The 16257-nt window shown below is 44.1% G+C and overlaps 1 protein-coding gene across 2 annotated transcripts in view; it reads right to left on the bottom strand.

Annotated features, from left to right (window-relative positions):
• LOC138612881 (A-type voltage-gated potassium channel KCND2-like) overlaps positions 1–6002 on the bottom strand; it is a 34286-nt gene extending 28284 nt beyond the window's left edge. For both annotated transcript variants that reach the window (XM_069686387.1, XM_069686388.1), the window contains exon 1: positions 4891–6002. In XM_069686387.1, the coding sequence (XP_069542488.1) occupies positions 4891–6002 (1112 nt within the window). The remainder of the gene's footprint in view (positions 1–4890) is intronic.
• Positions 6003–16257: the final 10255 nt, after the last annotated feature.

Genomic DNA, 16257 nt, shown 5'->3' with positions numbered 1-16257 from the left:
TGTCCTTGCCATATAGATTATTTATCAATCTGACCATCCGCAGTGACGCATGCCTGCTTTAAGAGTCAGTTCACACACACAGTATCCTCACATCAACCTAGCAGCTGGCCATAATCTGTTTCTCACTTCAGGGTTCACTGACCACAAATACATTTCCTTTTCCTCATTGTATTATCCAGTAAAAATATATATAGCGTCATTAAAATGTAATTTGGGTGCAAATGGAAGCGTTTGAAGTTTCTGAAGTACATAAATATGATGTCATAAATCTGTAGTGTGTGAATGCCTATAAAATGTTAATCAATCATTCGACTCACACCTCCACAACACCCTTTTAAATCTCTAGCTGCCAGTGTGAAACTGTTTCAGTGAGATGAAAACAAAGACAATAAAGAAAATGCCGGGGCCTTGCGTATTTTCAATTTAACAAACTAGATGTTTTTTTATCCTTCACACAGATTCTTTCACAATGATCTTAATCTCCTCTGAAGAAGGCTGCCTGTTCCTGCCCCTCGCTCTCACTCCTCCATTTCACAGTCATTTGCATGGGCAGGCAGGAACTCGCACTGAACACATTTCAGTGCCAGGTTCCCCTCATTAAGTCACCTGTCACTTCAGGACCATTATACCAGCCTCGTATTTGCATCACCTCTCCTCACCAATAAAGCACCTGGAGGGGCACTGCGAGCCTGCAGGCTAATGGCAGCCTACACATCTCACAGCGGCCGCTTCTGCTTCACACAGTAATACATCACATCTCTCATAATGGATTGCTGATTTTCATAATGTGCATAACATACACAATGCCAAGTGGTGTAATGTATTCTACTGAACACAAAAATTACACCCATTGCGGTACATAATCAAACACCAAATGTTCTCGCTGACTGTCATGCTGAGGAAAAAAAGAGTGAAAATCCTGTGAGATGCCTGCCAGGGGCACGTTAACTTACCCGACCACATGAGTACTATATCATCAAGAATGCATTTGTTATCTCTTGGGTACAGATACAGTAAGAGGCCCTCCAGATTGCTCCTGTATAGTTCAATTACATCTGACATGCATTGAGGGGTTTGGACTTCAAAAGGCTTTGATCTGCACCATATTGAACCATGAAGACAACGCCGTCTATTGTGCTCTGTGATTGCCATGGGGTGGTGGTGTCAGAAGTCAAGAGCACGATAATGGTTATACTTGTGCTGGTTTATGGGCCCTACAGTGACCCTCATGTCTGTTAACCTTGCCTCCTCTGTCTTATAAATCCTAACCGGAGAGGTTTATAGGGCTCACTTGTCAAGCCTTTTCCAGGCGTATTTGGTGGGTGGAGCTGAAGCGCAGACGAACGACATGGTGATAAATCCTGCATCTGTTGAGTGAGTACAGTGTACAGCTGTGTATGTAGCACCGTGGGACAATGCACTAAGTAGACGTCAGGACAAATCAGTAATTAGGACGATCATTCCTCTCGGAGGCAGCGCCAAAACAGCGATATTGATAAAAGGATTGATAGCAAAGTGTGTGCGTTAGTGTCGTAAGCGGGGGTCTCTTACGTCCATCAAAGGTAATGTGTGTTTGTGTCCAGCGGAACGTGTGTGTGTCTCTATGCCAGACTAAACCCTGTCCTCCCCACTCCTCTTCCCTTGTGGGTTGCGCTTGACTTCCACCGTTTTCACAGCTGCTCTCAGCAGTGCACTCCATTACACCTTAAATCACTTAAAAGATCTGAAGCACCAAAAACTCCCTCTGCAGCTAATTCACCCTGACTGCGAGGATCATCTAGAGAAAACAAGAGCAAGAAAACACCGCAACATCTGATTCCAGCCTAATAAAGTGCAATGTGATCTTTAAATTGAAATCTATTGCTGCCTTAAACGGACTTTATTAAATCAAGTTACTAAATGATACGCCCAGATCTTGGTGCAGTGTTCAAAGATGGTGCAAAACACAATAACGCAATAAAAACTGCACATTTTACACCCAGTCACTCAATCCCTAAACCTCTTGGCAGCAGCATTCTGACAGAGGCAGACTTCTCTTTGTTGGTATCCAAAAGCAACCACAGAGATTAGCCTCAATAAATAAGGAGGGATAAGTGGGTCTTGTCCTGTGTTTGGTGGCACAGAGCTGTAGACACACAGAGGTGTGACACGCAGCTGCACAGAGCTATTGATTCTCCGCTGGTCTCCAGGCACCCTTCCTTTTCATTCGGGCTGCCTGCCAAGTGCCTCTGAACAGGAGCCCCTGCTCTCCCAATGTCTGCACGTCTGCTTAAGCACAATCAATGGGCCATCAGCAGGGGAGAGAACGCATGCCTCTGTCTTTACTTCCACAGGGTGTGAGGCAGGGAAATTGAAAATATATGTAGTGGAAACGCATCATGACACCATGCAGGCAAAAAAAAAAGCACCATTGACTATCAGTAAGAAATCAAATGCTTTCAAACGCTTCAAATGGAGGTTCCAGCCAGTAGCACCGACTAGTCTTTAAAGAGCTTATTTGCAGCCGAAGGAAAAGACTGCCACATTCATATAACTATTTGTCAGACGGGGATCATTTTTTTCGGCATGCTGAGACTGAAACAAACCATCAGAATACCTCATTCTCTCCATCAGATAAGCATGTGAAGGTTACCAGAGGAGAACACTCCAGTGTGTTCAGTGCACAATGACAGTCACAATTCAGCTCTACTGCTTGTTTGAGATGTGGTTTTTAAGAGCACACCTGAAGACAATGATGGATCATGAGCAGGAGTCGACTTTGTCTCTCAGTGATGGGTATTCAGCCTCCCCGGCGGTGGTCCACTCTGCAGCATTCTGCACCACTGCAAGGCTTCAGTTTAGGTTGCAAATCTGTCAGCCCGGCTGTCATGGCTCACAATGGAGTGACAGAAACGTCCCCATTACCAAGGACGTTTCAGTTTTGTTCTCGTACAGCAGAACATCTTTTTCAAATCCATCTTAAGCAACACAAAAAGGGGATTCCGGGCTGAATGCAGCGATATCTTTATTGCTCCCCAAAGATAAATAATGTACCCTCTTACACAACTCATCTTTCATCTGTGCTTTAAATCCGATTGGAATGCATGGCCAATGCAGCGTTCGGTTTGTGGTGCGGCCTCAATCACTGGATCGTGCATATCACTAATTATGCTCTCATTGGTGATTTCGAGGGTGAGTGCTAGTTCGACTGGTATTGAGTGACTGCAGGGGGAAGCTTTGTTTGCCATTAAGAAGACAAGAAATCCACTAACTCGGTGTCATCCGCAGCGTGACGCCAAGGAGAGAGGCTGTCGTTGTGAGAATAAATAATATTAACAACAATAATTACAGTGATAATATTAAAAACATATGTTGCCTGCAGAGCTGAAACAGGTGCAGAGAGGCTGCATCAATGCAGATATGAGGGAAGACGAAAACAAGGAGGAAGGATATAAACACATGAAAAGTCAAGCTTACTATTCCATGTCTTTGTATGAAGCAGGAACATTCCTGTTCAAACAACATTAATGCAGGAAAGTGTGGATTTAAACTCTATATTCACTGAACAGTGCAACATCTCAAGCTCATAAAGCCATACACACACACACATGCAGACACACAGGCGACCACACACACTACACCCGGCCAGGGGCCATTTGTTTTGCAATGTTTGATGTGTGGTGTTGTGACTTTGATATTAAAAGCCAACATTATTTCAACAGGACCTCATTTGTGTGTCATCACTGTAGTGGAGGGCGCGAGGGCTAACATTACCTGTTTAACCTCGTGTGTGCAGCAGAGACTACAGAGCCCAGCAGACTGAGAGAAAATATTACAACAACGCTTTCATCGTTTCCCACTGAAACTGGCTTTTGCAGCCACTTTCTCTCTATCCATTCGACATATACTGTATGTAAACCAAATATCAGCTAGATGTCTCACTGACACAACTTTTCAGCACCTTGGAAAGCGCTCTGGCCCAGAATGATTAGCTGGAAATAAAAGCGGTAATAATAACAATACTAATAATAACCCACGTCAAGCAGCTGAGCGGCTGAGTGGGCTCATCAATACAAATTAATTTGATGTAATCGTCTTAACCGTGTTTAATTATTTTATGCTACATCAGCACAAAGTACAGCTGAGGTTGCTCATGAGCATGAAATTAGCATTCAAATATTTACTGTAGCTCGTTAAAGGACGAGAGGAAAGAGAGACAGAGGGGAGAGGAAAGGTGTGTGTGTGCAGTCTGTACATTTTTATGTAAAACAGTCTAATAATTGCCCTCGTGCCTCAGTTAAGCCTGTATATTCACTGCCTTTCTTTTTTCTCTGGTCCTAAAAGGTCTCCTGCAAGGTGGGAATAAAAAAAACCTCTCCACTGTCACCTGATTGGTCAGAATGTCTCTGTTCATGGCCGTAACCTTTCCAAAACAGCGCATCAAATACAGCCCCTTGAAAACAGGCAGGGAGGAGGCCCAACCTCAAAGGCTGCTTGTGCGGTGCAGGCTCATTGATAGGCAGTGAACATGGCAGTGAGTGGTGCACACACGCCTCTATAAACCACATTGTTCCTGTCCTCATATTGGCTGAGCAGCGCTCGAGGCCGTTAATATGCCCAATAAACGCACACCTGTGGCCGCGCGACAATTAGCTCCAACAATGGCCGAAACATTGAGCTAATTAGCCTCTTTGTCCCTCGCTAAGCTAATTTAACAACTTAATAATTAGAAACATAAAACCCGCTTGATGAATACATGGTATTAATGTCATTTAGCAGTTGAGGACTCTGTTTTTCTCATGTTTCTGAGCATATTAATGTTTCACAAAAGTAATAAGCAAAGAAAGGCGGAAGATATTGTTGAAAGAACAGGTTTTAAAGGGTTTTATGTACTTATATGCAGCCACTTACCCCAGTGTTGTCATGGTGACAATGGTGTACCAAAACGCTGCAGGGATACTGGTGAACTTGCTGGCTGTGGAGCCTTTTTCTGCATAAAACATGACCGTCGCAAAGATAATGATGGCCATGGTGAGTGAGAAGAGGAGGAAGCCCAGCTCGGAGGCGCAGCTTTTCAAGGTGTAGCCCAGGATGCGCAGCCCCGCGGAGTGCCGGGAGAACTTGAAAATCCGAAAGACCCGGAAGACTCTGAGCGTGACGAAAGCACCGCTCACCTGGTCATTGTCAGTCATGACCAGGCCGATGTAGTAAGGCATGATGGCGACCACGTCAATGACGCTCATCACACTTTTCATGAACTTGTAGCGGCTGGGAGCTGCGATTAAACGCAGGAGATACTCAACAGTAAATATCATGACGCATGCGGTGTCCAAACAAAAGAAAGCCAGAGCATAGCGGTCTCCACAGGACATCTCCTTCGACCTGTTGGGCAGAGTCCCGCACGGAACCGTCTCCACCACGTTGGCCATCACTGATATGGCGATGAAGAAGCCTGTGACGTAGTAGAAGACCAGAGCTACGGTGCTGGTGTGAGGGTTTTCAAAAGCCCGCCACAGGAACTCCCGGTGCGTTAGGTTCACCGGCGTGACGTCATTGTTCATATCATTCTCCTCGTCGTCTTGAAGCCTCTCTGCATTTTCGCGCCTCCGGTCCTTGTACTCCTCATAACAGCAGTCCCCAATGATCTCAGGTATTATACCGAAGAAAGCCAGCTCCTCGTCGTAAGCAGATATGCATTCTTGGCGCGGATAGTGTAGTTTCCCCGTGCGGTAAAAATTGAGGATATGTCTGAAGATGTCAGGGTCACGATCAAAAAAGTACTCATTTGTCTCCTCGTGGAAGAAGAAGTCTCTCTCCGTGCTCCCCAGCAAAGTGTCCGGGTACCTCTCCAAAGTGGTCCGCCACGTCTGAAACTTGGTCCCGCTCACGTTCAGGATGATGAGTCCGTCCTGGGCTTTCCTCTTGTCTTGGGGAGGGATGGGCATGGGGGTGCTCGCCACCGGCATCCATCCTATGGCCGCCGCACGGGCGAAGGGGAGCCATGCCGCTACACCTGCTGCCATGCTGACCTGTAGTGTTTAATACAACCCTGGTCCGGTTCTCACAGTGCTATGGCTCAGAGATGAATCGCATCTGCAGGGAGGACAGACAGAGACACTGGTGGTTATGGTTCTGAAGCACCTATAAGCTAAACAGAATATGTTGAGAAAACACACAAACCCATTTAGTTCTACTGACACTGCGCATAGCACTGTTGAGTATCACTCTCGAGCCTTTTCCTCAGTTATGGAAGCCTACTTTGCGGCAGAATATGAATCGGATAACCGAAACGCGTCACCCGTCAATAAGCGAGGATAGATTTCTTTCAATGAAAATCTAAGTAACAAAAAAAACACCCACCTTAGTGAAGGTTGCTCTTTAAAATGCATCCACGGTGAGTTTAATTAAATCCTCGGAGGAGAGTACTTGCGATCCCGCCTCCCATGTATCTGTCACTGCAGCCACACGACAGAGGAAAAACAGCAGAATAACGTCGCATCAACAAGTTAAACAATTGAAGCGGCAGTTTCTCAGCACAGAGTGGTCATTCGTCCGAGCGCGATCTTTTCTCCTCTCTCTCTCCTCTCCATCCGCAAGGCAGCGGCGCTCAGTTGCATGCGTTTTTCTCTCCCGTTGCAGCTACTCCTCAATAAACTCCTGTTCCTCTCGTCGACTGCAAGACCACCCTCCCCCCCTCCTCACCACCACCGAGCCCGACTGTGGAGAGAGGAGAGAGAAAAAAAAAATCATATGCAGAGAGAGGAGTGGTCCTATCTGCACCCAGAGATTCCTCTGCTGCTTCACTGTGGGGGGACTAATCAATGCGTAACGGTGCTCTAAGTAGGCGGCATGTCCAAAAGCGAAAGTTAACGCGTATGTTTGTGTGTTTGCTCCCGCTACACACCGTGAACCCTCTAGACTTACCCCAAATGTAAAATATTTTACATATCATACCAGTTAATTAAAGGATGTTTTTGAGCTTTGTCTAACGATTTAAATGCATAAAAGTCCTTCGAAGTTTTTTTCTTATCCTTTTATTTTGAAAAATGCTTAATACCGGGATTTAAATCTAATACCCCTCAAGTTTGGGAGTTGATTTTACTGTTTGTCTTACGTATTAGACCTCTCAAAGGATATCCATGCGCGTGGTTTCTAGGCAAAATGTATTGATTGCAATATTTAGTCTTATTGGGATTTATATGAGAAATAAATAAGATTTAAGCTCTGCAACAAATCGTGATCAATAACGTTTCTTGGATTGCATTGTTCTGTTATGCTGTTCAACGGAGTTACACAGCTTAAAAGGTCAACATCATCTGGCTACACTGCCGAACTGACATTTTCCAAAATAACCATAATCAATGAAATGTCTCTTGTGCTCCATAACACAACACTGACATCTCCGAGGGGATTCGAGGCAGCTGCGTCCACTGAGAAGCATGTGTTGCAGCGTTGACCATATTTGGTATCAGATCTACGTATTAGGACATAAAGAGCACGTTCCCGCTCATTCTGGAGCAGCTTTTCCCCCGTTTCAACCTTTTTTTGTGTGTGTGTTTCAGCACCATGGACAGCAACCAGAGCTTTCAGCATCCCTGCAGACGTCACTTTGTCGTGCCTCTGTGTGCGTGCTGCTTACAGTACCCTGGCATGTTTCACACTGTACTCTGTGAGCTGTAAATCTTCTCTGGCTTCAGCTAAGCGCACAGGGGTTCAGAGTCATGCTTAAGTACACACAGCTGCTGAGCTTCGAGAAAATGGACTGTATCTTTGACCGTTTACTTTGACTCCCGGGCCCAAGCGAAATGAGGCGTAGATTCAAATTTAACCACAGCTCTTTCTCTTTTCTAAAGCACTGAGCAGCAATTTGCAACAAGTTAAGAGGAAGTGTGTTTCTCAAGGGAAATTTGACAGTAAAAGTTAAGAATTGTTCTAATACCAATATCGTGCACCCATCCAATACCATCTGCCTCCAAACATTAGCAGTTTTCAGACACCTTGTCTTGTGAAAACAACAGTGACATTTATGTTCTAGCAGAGAATTTAATGCCAGTCAAAGCTAGCAAAACACCAACAATCAGTATTAGTCCACTAATATTTTTGTATTGCGAGGGAAAACAAACAGTATCCTAACTTGTCCGGTAAACGTGTCTGCTGATGTACGCATTAGATGTGGCACCAGTCAGACCTGTTGTGGCCCTTTAGCTTTCCTGATCTTCAGCCAGAGCTCTTCATCCACACCCACCCACTGGTCCCCTCTGGCACAATGCAGAGTTTTTGTAAGATGAATGCACAGGACTGTCAGAAGTCCCATTAGTGTATGCTGAGCATGTCAGAGCACACTCCGTTTGAGCAGTCAGGCCCAGGGGCTATGTATTCATCAGGGCATTTAAATATTCCAGCGGTTGCCAAATGGCACCAAACGCAGGCATCCCAGCTGAGCGGGGTGCCAGTCTAGCTGCAGAGCTTGTCAGAGCACAGATAGCCACAGTGTTTTCACTTAAAAGGTAGTCAAAGTGGTTATTTAGCATTCACATATCCTGTAATTTAAGCAAAGCATAGCAATTTGTCAGAAATGTATTTCTAACAAAAAAATGGTGATATTTGCTACGTTAAAAAGGAGCACGGGTGTGAAAAAACATGGCAGCTCACATATTCATTTTCCTTTGCTTTGTAAAATCTCTAATTATTAAAAGATCTTACAATAATCGAAACCGCAGCTCCATCCTTTTCAATGAAACATCACATACAGACAGATACACCATAAAGGACTAGTCATGTCGCACAGTGGGGGTCTGCTGTAGGAAGGTCAGAATGACATCATCCAAGGTGCTGACATACTTTATGAGCAGGCTCCATTTCAAGAAGTTCCAAGGTCACTCAGATGATTGGTGTTGACACAGAGCCGTGCAGATGATTTAATTGCGTCGTCTGTGTGTTTATGGATTTACTCTTTGGATCGAGTAATTAGCATGTGTCCTTCCTTAACAAGGTTGAATAGCTCATCCGGCAGTTTTGTGGTACTTTGCATCGACATCAGTTCAAAAATTGAAACAATTAGAGCATGAATCTTTAAAAACAGTCTAAAATTATGTGTGTGTTTTTTAGAGGATTCCAGAGATAATAATTCTCATTTGGGCTCCTGTCCTGTCCAGCCAGATTGTGCAAGCTGACATTTTGAACTTGCACCACTCAAGTGATGCTGTAGCCTTTGGGATTAGGTTGTGTAACAGGATACATTTTGTAAACAGGTCCTTAAGTATGCTTAGTGTTGCAACGCAAAGGCATGCACCCAAAACAAAAACACACACACACACACGCACACTGACTGTCCTTTAGTCGGGTAGCATCAGACAGACACAAAGGCAGACACACATCCAGCCATCTTTCTTCCTTTAGATCCATTGATAGTAACAGCCTCTCTGCTGTAATACACTGTTGTAGCCCCATGTTTTCTTTATTCTATATTTAGTCAGGTCCAGCTGACTGATTGAGATGATTAAACAGATGAGTCCCCCTCACTGGAGACGTGCCAGGGCTTGTTAAGGAAGAAGCAAAGCGGCAGACGCCATTTGATTCGGGTCATCAATAGAGTAACTGAAAATATTTGGAACTGCTGAAGCGATTTTGTGAGTTTAAGCCAGAAATGACAAGTGAGCAGAACAGATCATATAAGGTGCTAATGTTTGCTTCAATGCCTGCGACGCGTTCAAAGACAATCATATAGGCCAACGCTCTGTCTGCACTAGTATGGGACCGAAATCTAGTTTGACCTCGTAATAAACTTTATTTTTATGGAGCATTTCAACGAGATGCAAAGTTCATGACAAGCGATAAAAGGGTAATAAATTAAAAGCCAATAGGATGAGCTGTAAAAATCCCAGTAAGGGAGAGAAAAAGGTTAGAGACGAATAAAAGAGGCAAATTACACGTAGTTGTACCCTATTTCAGGCCTGGAAACACCCTGGCATGTTTTATGACATGCCGCTAATGAAGTCATGAATTGTCCTCATGACCTCTGGGCACAATGACACGCTGATATCCTCAGGTGAACGGCCACACAGACACACAGCTCCAACCACGTCATCTCCCTCAGCTGCCTCCGCCTCCCCTCACCTCTAATGAGTTATTGACCCCCTGCGGATGTGTAAAATAGAGTAGGTCTTCTTGTTTCTTTATTGCACATAGCAGCTGGTGTGCTTGTGTCTGCATCTCTCTGCGTCCGTGCGCGCGTGTGTGTGTGTGTGTGCGTACGTATGCATGCCCTCATGTGTGAAGCTATTTATATGCGTGTGTTCAGAGAAGGGAGTCGCCGGGAGAGGGATTCTGATGTTTGTGCTCGAGGACTGTATGACTCGTTTTATCCCTGTCAGGATTGCTGGGATAATCTGTAATTTAACAACTGTCGGTTGTCAAAAAAGCTACAAATAGGCTGTATTGGTATGTGTGGTTCACAGTACTTACAATTCTACCTGTGTTTTTTTAAAGGGAAATTAAGTTTTGTTACTCTGCAGGCAAACGAGATGATCAAATATGTATAAGCCCACATACTTTACACCATAACAGGCTGGCGAAAACACATAATATGTGTTTAAATGAGGTCTAACTCATTAAAATAATTCCATAATTTCTATACGGTACATATTGGACGTGAAACAATGAGATGGAGTTCCACCCACTAGCGCGTTTTTAATTGTTTTTCACCCTGCTCCTTCACACTGTGTCTATAGGGAAAGTAGCTCTTGTCATGTGGTGAAGAGGTGTAGAAGGGATTAGAAGAGAAAGGGAGGTGTCTGTCACTGTGAGTGCTTGTGCCTATAGCTAAAGCACACACACTGCAGCATGTGTCTGGGGCTTTGAGATCTCCTCGAGTACAGTACATCACTGCGCGATCGGCGGTGAGTCCCTTAACTACCACTGCACACTGGCACATCAGCTGGAAAATGTAAAGTTTTGCCCTGAAGCTAAACTGAACCGACTATTCCCTCACCTCGGCTTGTCAGGTAAAAGTCTTTCCTTCGGCCTTGCAGAAAAATACAGATGTGCGTTTATCTCACGGTGTGTAATTAAAAACTAAAAGACAGCATGGCGCCCGACTGACAAAACCCTCATAGAAAAAATAATAGTTTTTTCCAAGGACGTTGCATTGTTTACCTGCCTCATCTGTTGAACACACTCGCAGAGGTGCCGAAACAGATGCTCCGTGAACATCCACACTTTTAACAGGTTCGCACTGTGTGCAGCCACAGCCAAAATAAAAATAAAGCTGTGGCAAGTGTTGAAACCTTTCCCTTCCAGCTGCTTCTGTGATGGCGAAAAAGAAAAAAAGAACACAGAAACTAGTCGTTAAGTTCAGCTCGGGATCAGACCAGACATTAACCAGCACATTCAGAGTTCATTGTCTATCATTGATGCTCATAAATTTGTATGACGGTTATGTCGGAGCTCATGGGATTGCATCCAAGATAGAAAAAATATTATCTAATCTGCTTCGGCATTGAAATCGTATTTGTTTGGCAGATGTGAGGTACTGTTCCACTGGATCGTGTTCAGACTTTCATTGCCTTTTCAGCTGATTGATACTTGAATGTCGCTGACTTTAATACGGTTGGCTCAGACGTAAATGTTCAATCTATTTTTTTTGGACCTGCTCTCTGTTGTTTTTTTAAGACCATCTGAACGGGGTGACTATAAATATCAGCAGGCTCAGGCCATCAGTGTTTTCCACAACACTCCCGAAACTTTCACTAATCCCTTAAAATACATTATACTTGTTTTTAGGCATGCAGGTTTTTTTTCTGCAGACTGACTGGGATAAGCTTTAATTCCTCGATGACCCTTACCGTCATTAGAAGCGACCGAGAGTTAAAGGGTCAGGAGGGGAAGGGACACAGAGGCAGGTCTGTTTGTTCGGGCTTTGACAGTGTGGGCTTCTCCTGACGTCATTTGTCGGTACTTGGCATAGGCCGGCCCGGCCAGTGACATTTGCTTTCTCACCATGTGGCCCCTGTACTTTGAGGCCAGATGGCAGATGATGCCTCCAAAGCAGACGACACACAAACACTCGTGTGAGCCTATCCACACACACAGTCAGGGACGCATTTACATAAGCACACACACACACACACACGCACATACACATACTGCTCACAATCAAGTTTCCCTTCACTCAGCAGAGAAAGGGGCAAAGCAACAGATCGATTTGTCACCCGAAATAATTTATAAAGTCCTGATGGAATGCCAGAAAGTAAACTTGGGGAAAAGTGGATGTATTATGATTGGAGCCGGGGAGATCGATGCTCTCCTCTCTCTGTGAGGCTCAGCTTGTTTGTTCAGGGTGAAATATCATCATGAAGGCACAGCACACGGCTCTCCCACCTCCTCTTTACCCGGGCTGCAAAATTTGTTTCTCTTCTTCTCTCTCGTCTCGTGTCCCCTCCTTTTCCGTTCTCGCTTGTATCCCTTCCTTAGCCTCATATGAAGGAATCGTCACTCATCTGTGGAACAACAAGTGAGCTTAGATTTGTCATTGAAACAGATATCTTGGGGTGTTGTCCAAAAGCCTTGGGAGACAATGACAGGAAAGCAGCCTGAGCGCTTTGTGGGGTGAATATAAGAGTGAACTATTAACCCTGCTCGGAGGAGGCAAATCAATTTGCTCCCTTTGAAGGTTTTATCAATCATAAGCATCGCAGCTTGAAGGAAGAGAAAATGACGGAGGGCTTTCTCTAAATACATCATATCAGTGCACAGCGATAAGCATCAACACTTTAATCTAAAGCTTCTTTCAGCCGCTTTTGTAAAATCATTTCTGCTTTACTAGAAGGCACACAAGCCACACAGTCACAGGATATTATATGGACAGAGAGGCGATGACAGGGGAATGCACATGGTGATCAATCCATTAGAGAGCCCAGTGCAAGCTGCTTCTCTTAGCATATTTCATTATTTCCACATTGGCTTCCCACTGCTTTGTTGTGTAACTCACCAGACTATAAATGAACAATTATTTTCTGTGGGGAATTGAGCCCGAGCTATTCCAAATTTGACCAAATGAAAGCACACTGCCTCACGTAGGGAGCTTATGTTCCCACCGGTGACAGTTAAAAGGAGAAGTGAGGCATTTCGGGGAATGTGCTACTTTGCTTTACTGCAGATAAGTCAAATGAGAAGATTGATATCGGATTTTTAAATGTAAGAAAGAGGTCGATTAGCCTAGCTTAGCATAGCATAAAGACCGGACACAGCGGGGAAAAGTTAGAAAAGCTAAGAAGCTAAAGAGTAAAGATAAGGTTATGAGTTGGATTATTTCCTGCCTGAGGGGAAAAACTTCTTACAGTCTCCTGGTTGCCTGGCAACTGCTCAAAGCCAAGATATTAAGAGCAAAAAACTTAATGTAAACAATTCATACAGATTAAAAAAAGATATATTATAGCTGTTTTATTGGGAGGGGTTGGTTGGCAGATTTCCTTTTACCATCTCAGAGAGCCGTGTTCGCAGCTTTCCTCTGTTTCCAGTCTTTGTGCTAAGCTAAGCTAACAAGCCAGAGGATGTAGCTCCATATTTAAAGAACGGCTATGACGTAGTGGTATCAGTGTTTCATTTAACACTCTCATGGCTTTCACAAAGCATTCCTAGAGGTTTCATAATAACATTAGCAGCTATTTTCAGTGCGGTGTATTAATGAAGAAACCTTGTAATCACTATCTGCAGTGATGAGCCGTGAATGTGAAAATACCAGTGTAGATAGGCTGTGTGTCATAAACTCAATAGAAATTCCATTGAGCACGCGATTGGCTTACCCTTTAAAGAAAATCTTTACATGGAACAGCTTGATACAAAGATAATGATGTATTTCAGTCTTGCAGAAAGAGCAATATAGCAAATGAACGGGTGCGCTGCAATGAATAACGAGATAACCTGCCTATTAAAGATAAAGGGGAGGTGTCGGGGTCATCAGCTCCAGAGCAGCTGCTATGGGACGCCACTTCGGTTAAAGCGGGGGTGGACCGTCCTTTGAGGGTTTTGTAATTAATCAAAGTCCCCCTTTTAAACTCAACTATTTCAAGTTCAATTTTATCTGCTCGTCTCCCACGTGCAAAGCCCTTGTGTGATGTGAGCCCATATCTTAATTACTCTCAGATCACTGATACCCCCGCACACACGCACTCCCGGTATCTCTTAAGGAGACAGAAAATCATTTTACAGCTGAGCAGATAAGTCCCCGTGCTCCTTTTAACAGCCCCCCCAGCCAAAGCACATCTGACAGTGTTGTAATGACAGACAGGCAGCGAAGGGCCTTGTTCCGATAATTCCTCAGCTACATACTCGTAATGAGCCCCCCACACCCGTGATGGATTTCAAATTGAGCCTCTGCAAAAATATTATAATTCCAAAGCAGCCATATATCGTTAATATGTAATTAATGGCAGTGGCTGCTGGAAGTGGCCTGCTGCTGTATACGTTTTTCAAGTTGAGTGAAGGATCATTATAGACTGTGTTTGGGCATTGGTATGTGCATTTGTGAGCGTTTACAGAAGATGTGTCCTGCTCTATTACTGACCTATACTCAGGCCTCTAATCACTGCGTCTAATTTGATCTACTTAATGCCGTGTTTGATCATATTTTGTTGCCTCCAACAAAACTTTACAGTCACACTCTGTGGTTCCCTCCGTGTTGAGAGCAGATCAGTCACCCTAAGCGTTCAAGATGCCAGGCAGCCTCTTTTCTCTACCTCTTTTTTCTTTGATTCTGCAGCTGTAATGAACTCAACTCCTTTTAAAATGATCAGAGGAGTGCTGTTAAAAGTTAATCCATCAAAGTTTTAATGTATGTTTGATGGGTAATTAAAGATTTGTGCACCCGCAGGAGCCGCTGCAGCAGCTGTGGAAGGTATAGTGTTTAAACTCATGAATCTCTAAATGGGAAAAAAAAAAAAGTTTGGACAGGGATTATTATTGAAATCCCACAAAAACACTGTCAGAGTTGGACTCCTGCTCACAGTGCACAGTGGAGTGCCTGGAGCTGCTTGTCAGATTTTATGATGGTAAGTAGACCATACAAGCTGTAGAATGACACAATCCAGCCTGGCTTTTGATGCTGAAATAATTATAAATGCTCCATTCTATAAATAAACCTGCCATATTAAAGTGCATTATTTTGATATGCTTAACCAGGGGTTTCTTTATCTTGCAGAAAATAAATGCCAGAGGGCAATGATGGGGCTTTGAGCATGGCTCACGGCCTACGCTGACAACACAAGCCTGTGGTTAAATTAAACAAGAGACTGAAATAAACACAAGGTGAATGACCCAGACTGAACTGCTGCTATTCAATAGATTTCGACTTTCTGATCTGCCTCAGCAGGCACTGCAGCATAAAAGCACTTCCGTTTGACTGTGCCTTGGTGTGCCTTCCGTCTGAATTAGAGTAGTAAAACCGCATTTTATGACAATTTAAGGCTCTCATTACGGTTGCGCTTACCGTCACGAGCATAAACATCGTTAGAGCAAATATTACTGCGTAAAGCAACACAAATATTCACCTGCAGTGGATTGGTTTTTCCCACTGGAGAATGAATCAGCACGTAGTTGTCTAATCACCTCCTTTCACTCTTTCGGCTTGTTACCGGCTAATCATGCTCATTTAAATAGCTCACATGTGTAATTACCTCCGCCGAGCAGTCCCAGGCCTAACAGGTCAGCTAGCTTAGAGGGCCAAGCCCATTACAGGGATGTTAAGTTATGATCACAGCTGTAGGCCAGCTGTAGTAATACAACCCTAGGGAACAAATGCCAGCACTTCTCATTGGGAAAATAAAGTGTTTGTTTAACATAGAACGAGGTATGTGGAGAGTGTAGCTTCGATTAGCATAAATGACCATAACTCATTTATGGCTCATCAGTGGCTGCTGTTTCCCAACGAGACCATTTCAGAGAGACTCTGCAGGCCCTAATGATGAAAACAGTGACTTATGCTGTTCTTCTAACAACATAAAAAGCCTAATCGTGTTGGTGAAAGCTAATGACGGTCATGATGAAGAAAAGCGCATGCAGTTGATTTTTATTGTTGTTTTTTTCAGGGCTGCAGGAGCAACAGAGAGAGAGCGTGGGGGGAGGGACAGACAGAGTCACATCTTGGAAGTGTCTGTACTTACCGCACAAAACAGGTTCTTATTTAGGATGCGGAGAGTGAAGTGACACTCAGAGGATTAGCCGCAGCGGTTTCCATAAAGCAAAAGCGCTCTCAGGACACCTTCAAGTCTTTCTCACTTTTCC

This window comes from Semicossyphus pulcher, unplaced genomic scaffold, assembly GCF_022749685.1.
Source record: "Semicossyphus pulcher isolate SPU_LCO1_2020_fin unplaced genomic scaffold, fSemPul1.0.p SCAF_8, whole genome shotgun sequence".
NCBI classification, from domain to species: domain Eukaryota; kingdom Metazoa; phylum Chordata; class Actinopteri; order Labriformes; family Labridae; genus Semicossyphus; species Semicossyphus pulcher.
This window is presented reverse-complemented; position numbering and strand designations above follow the sequence as displayed.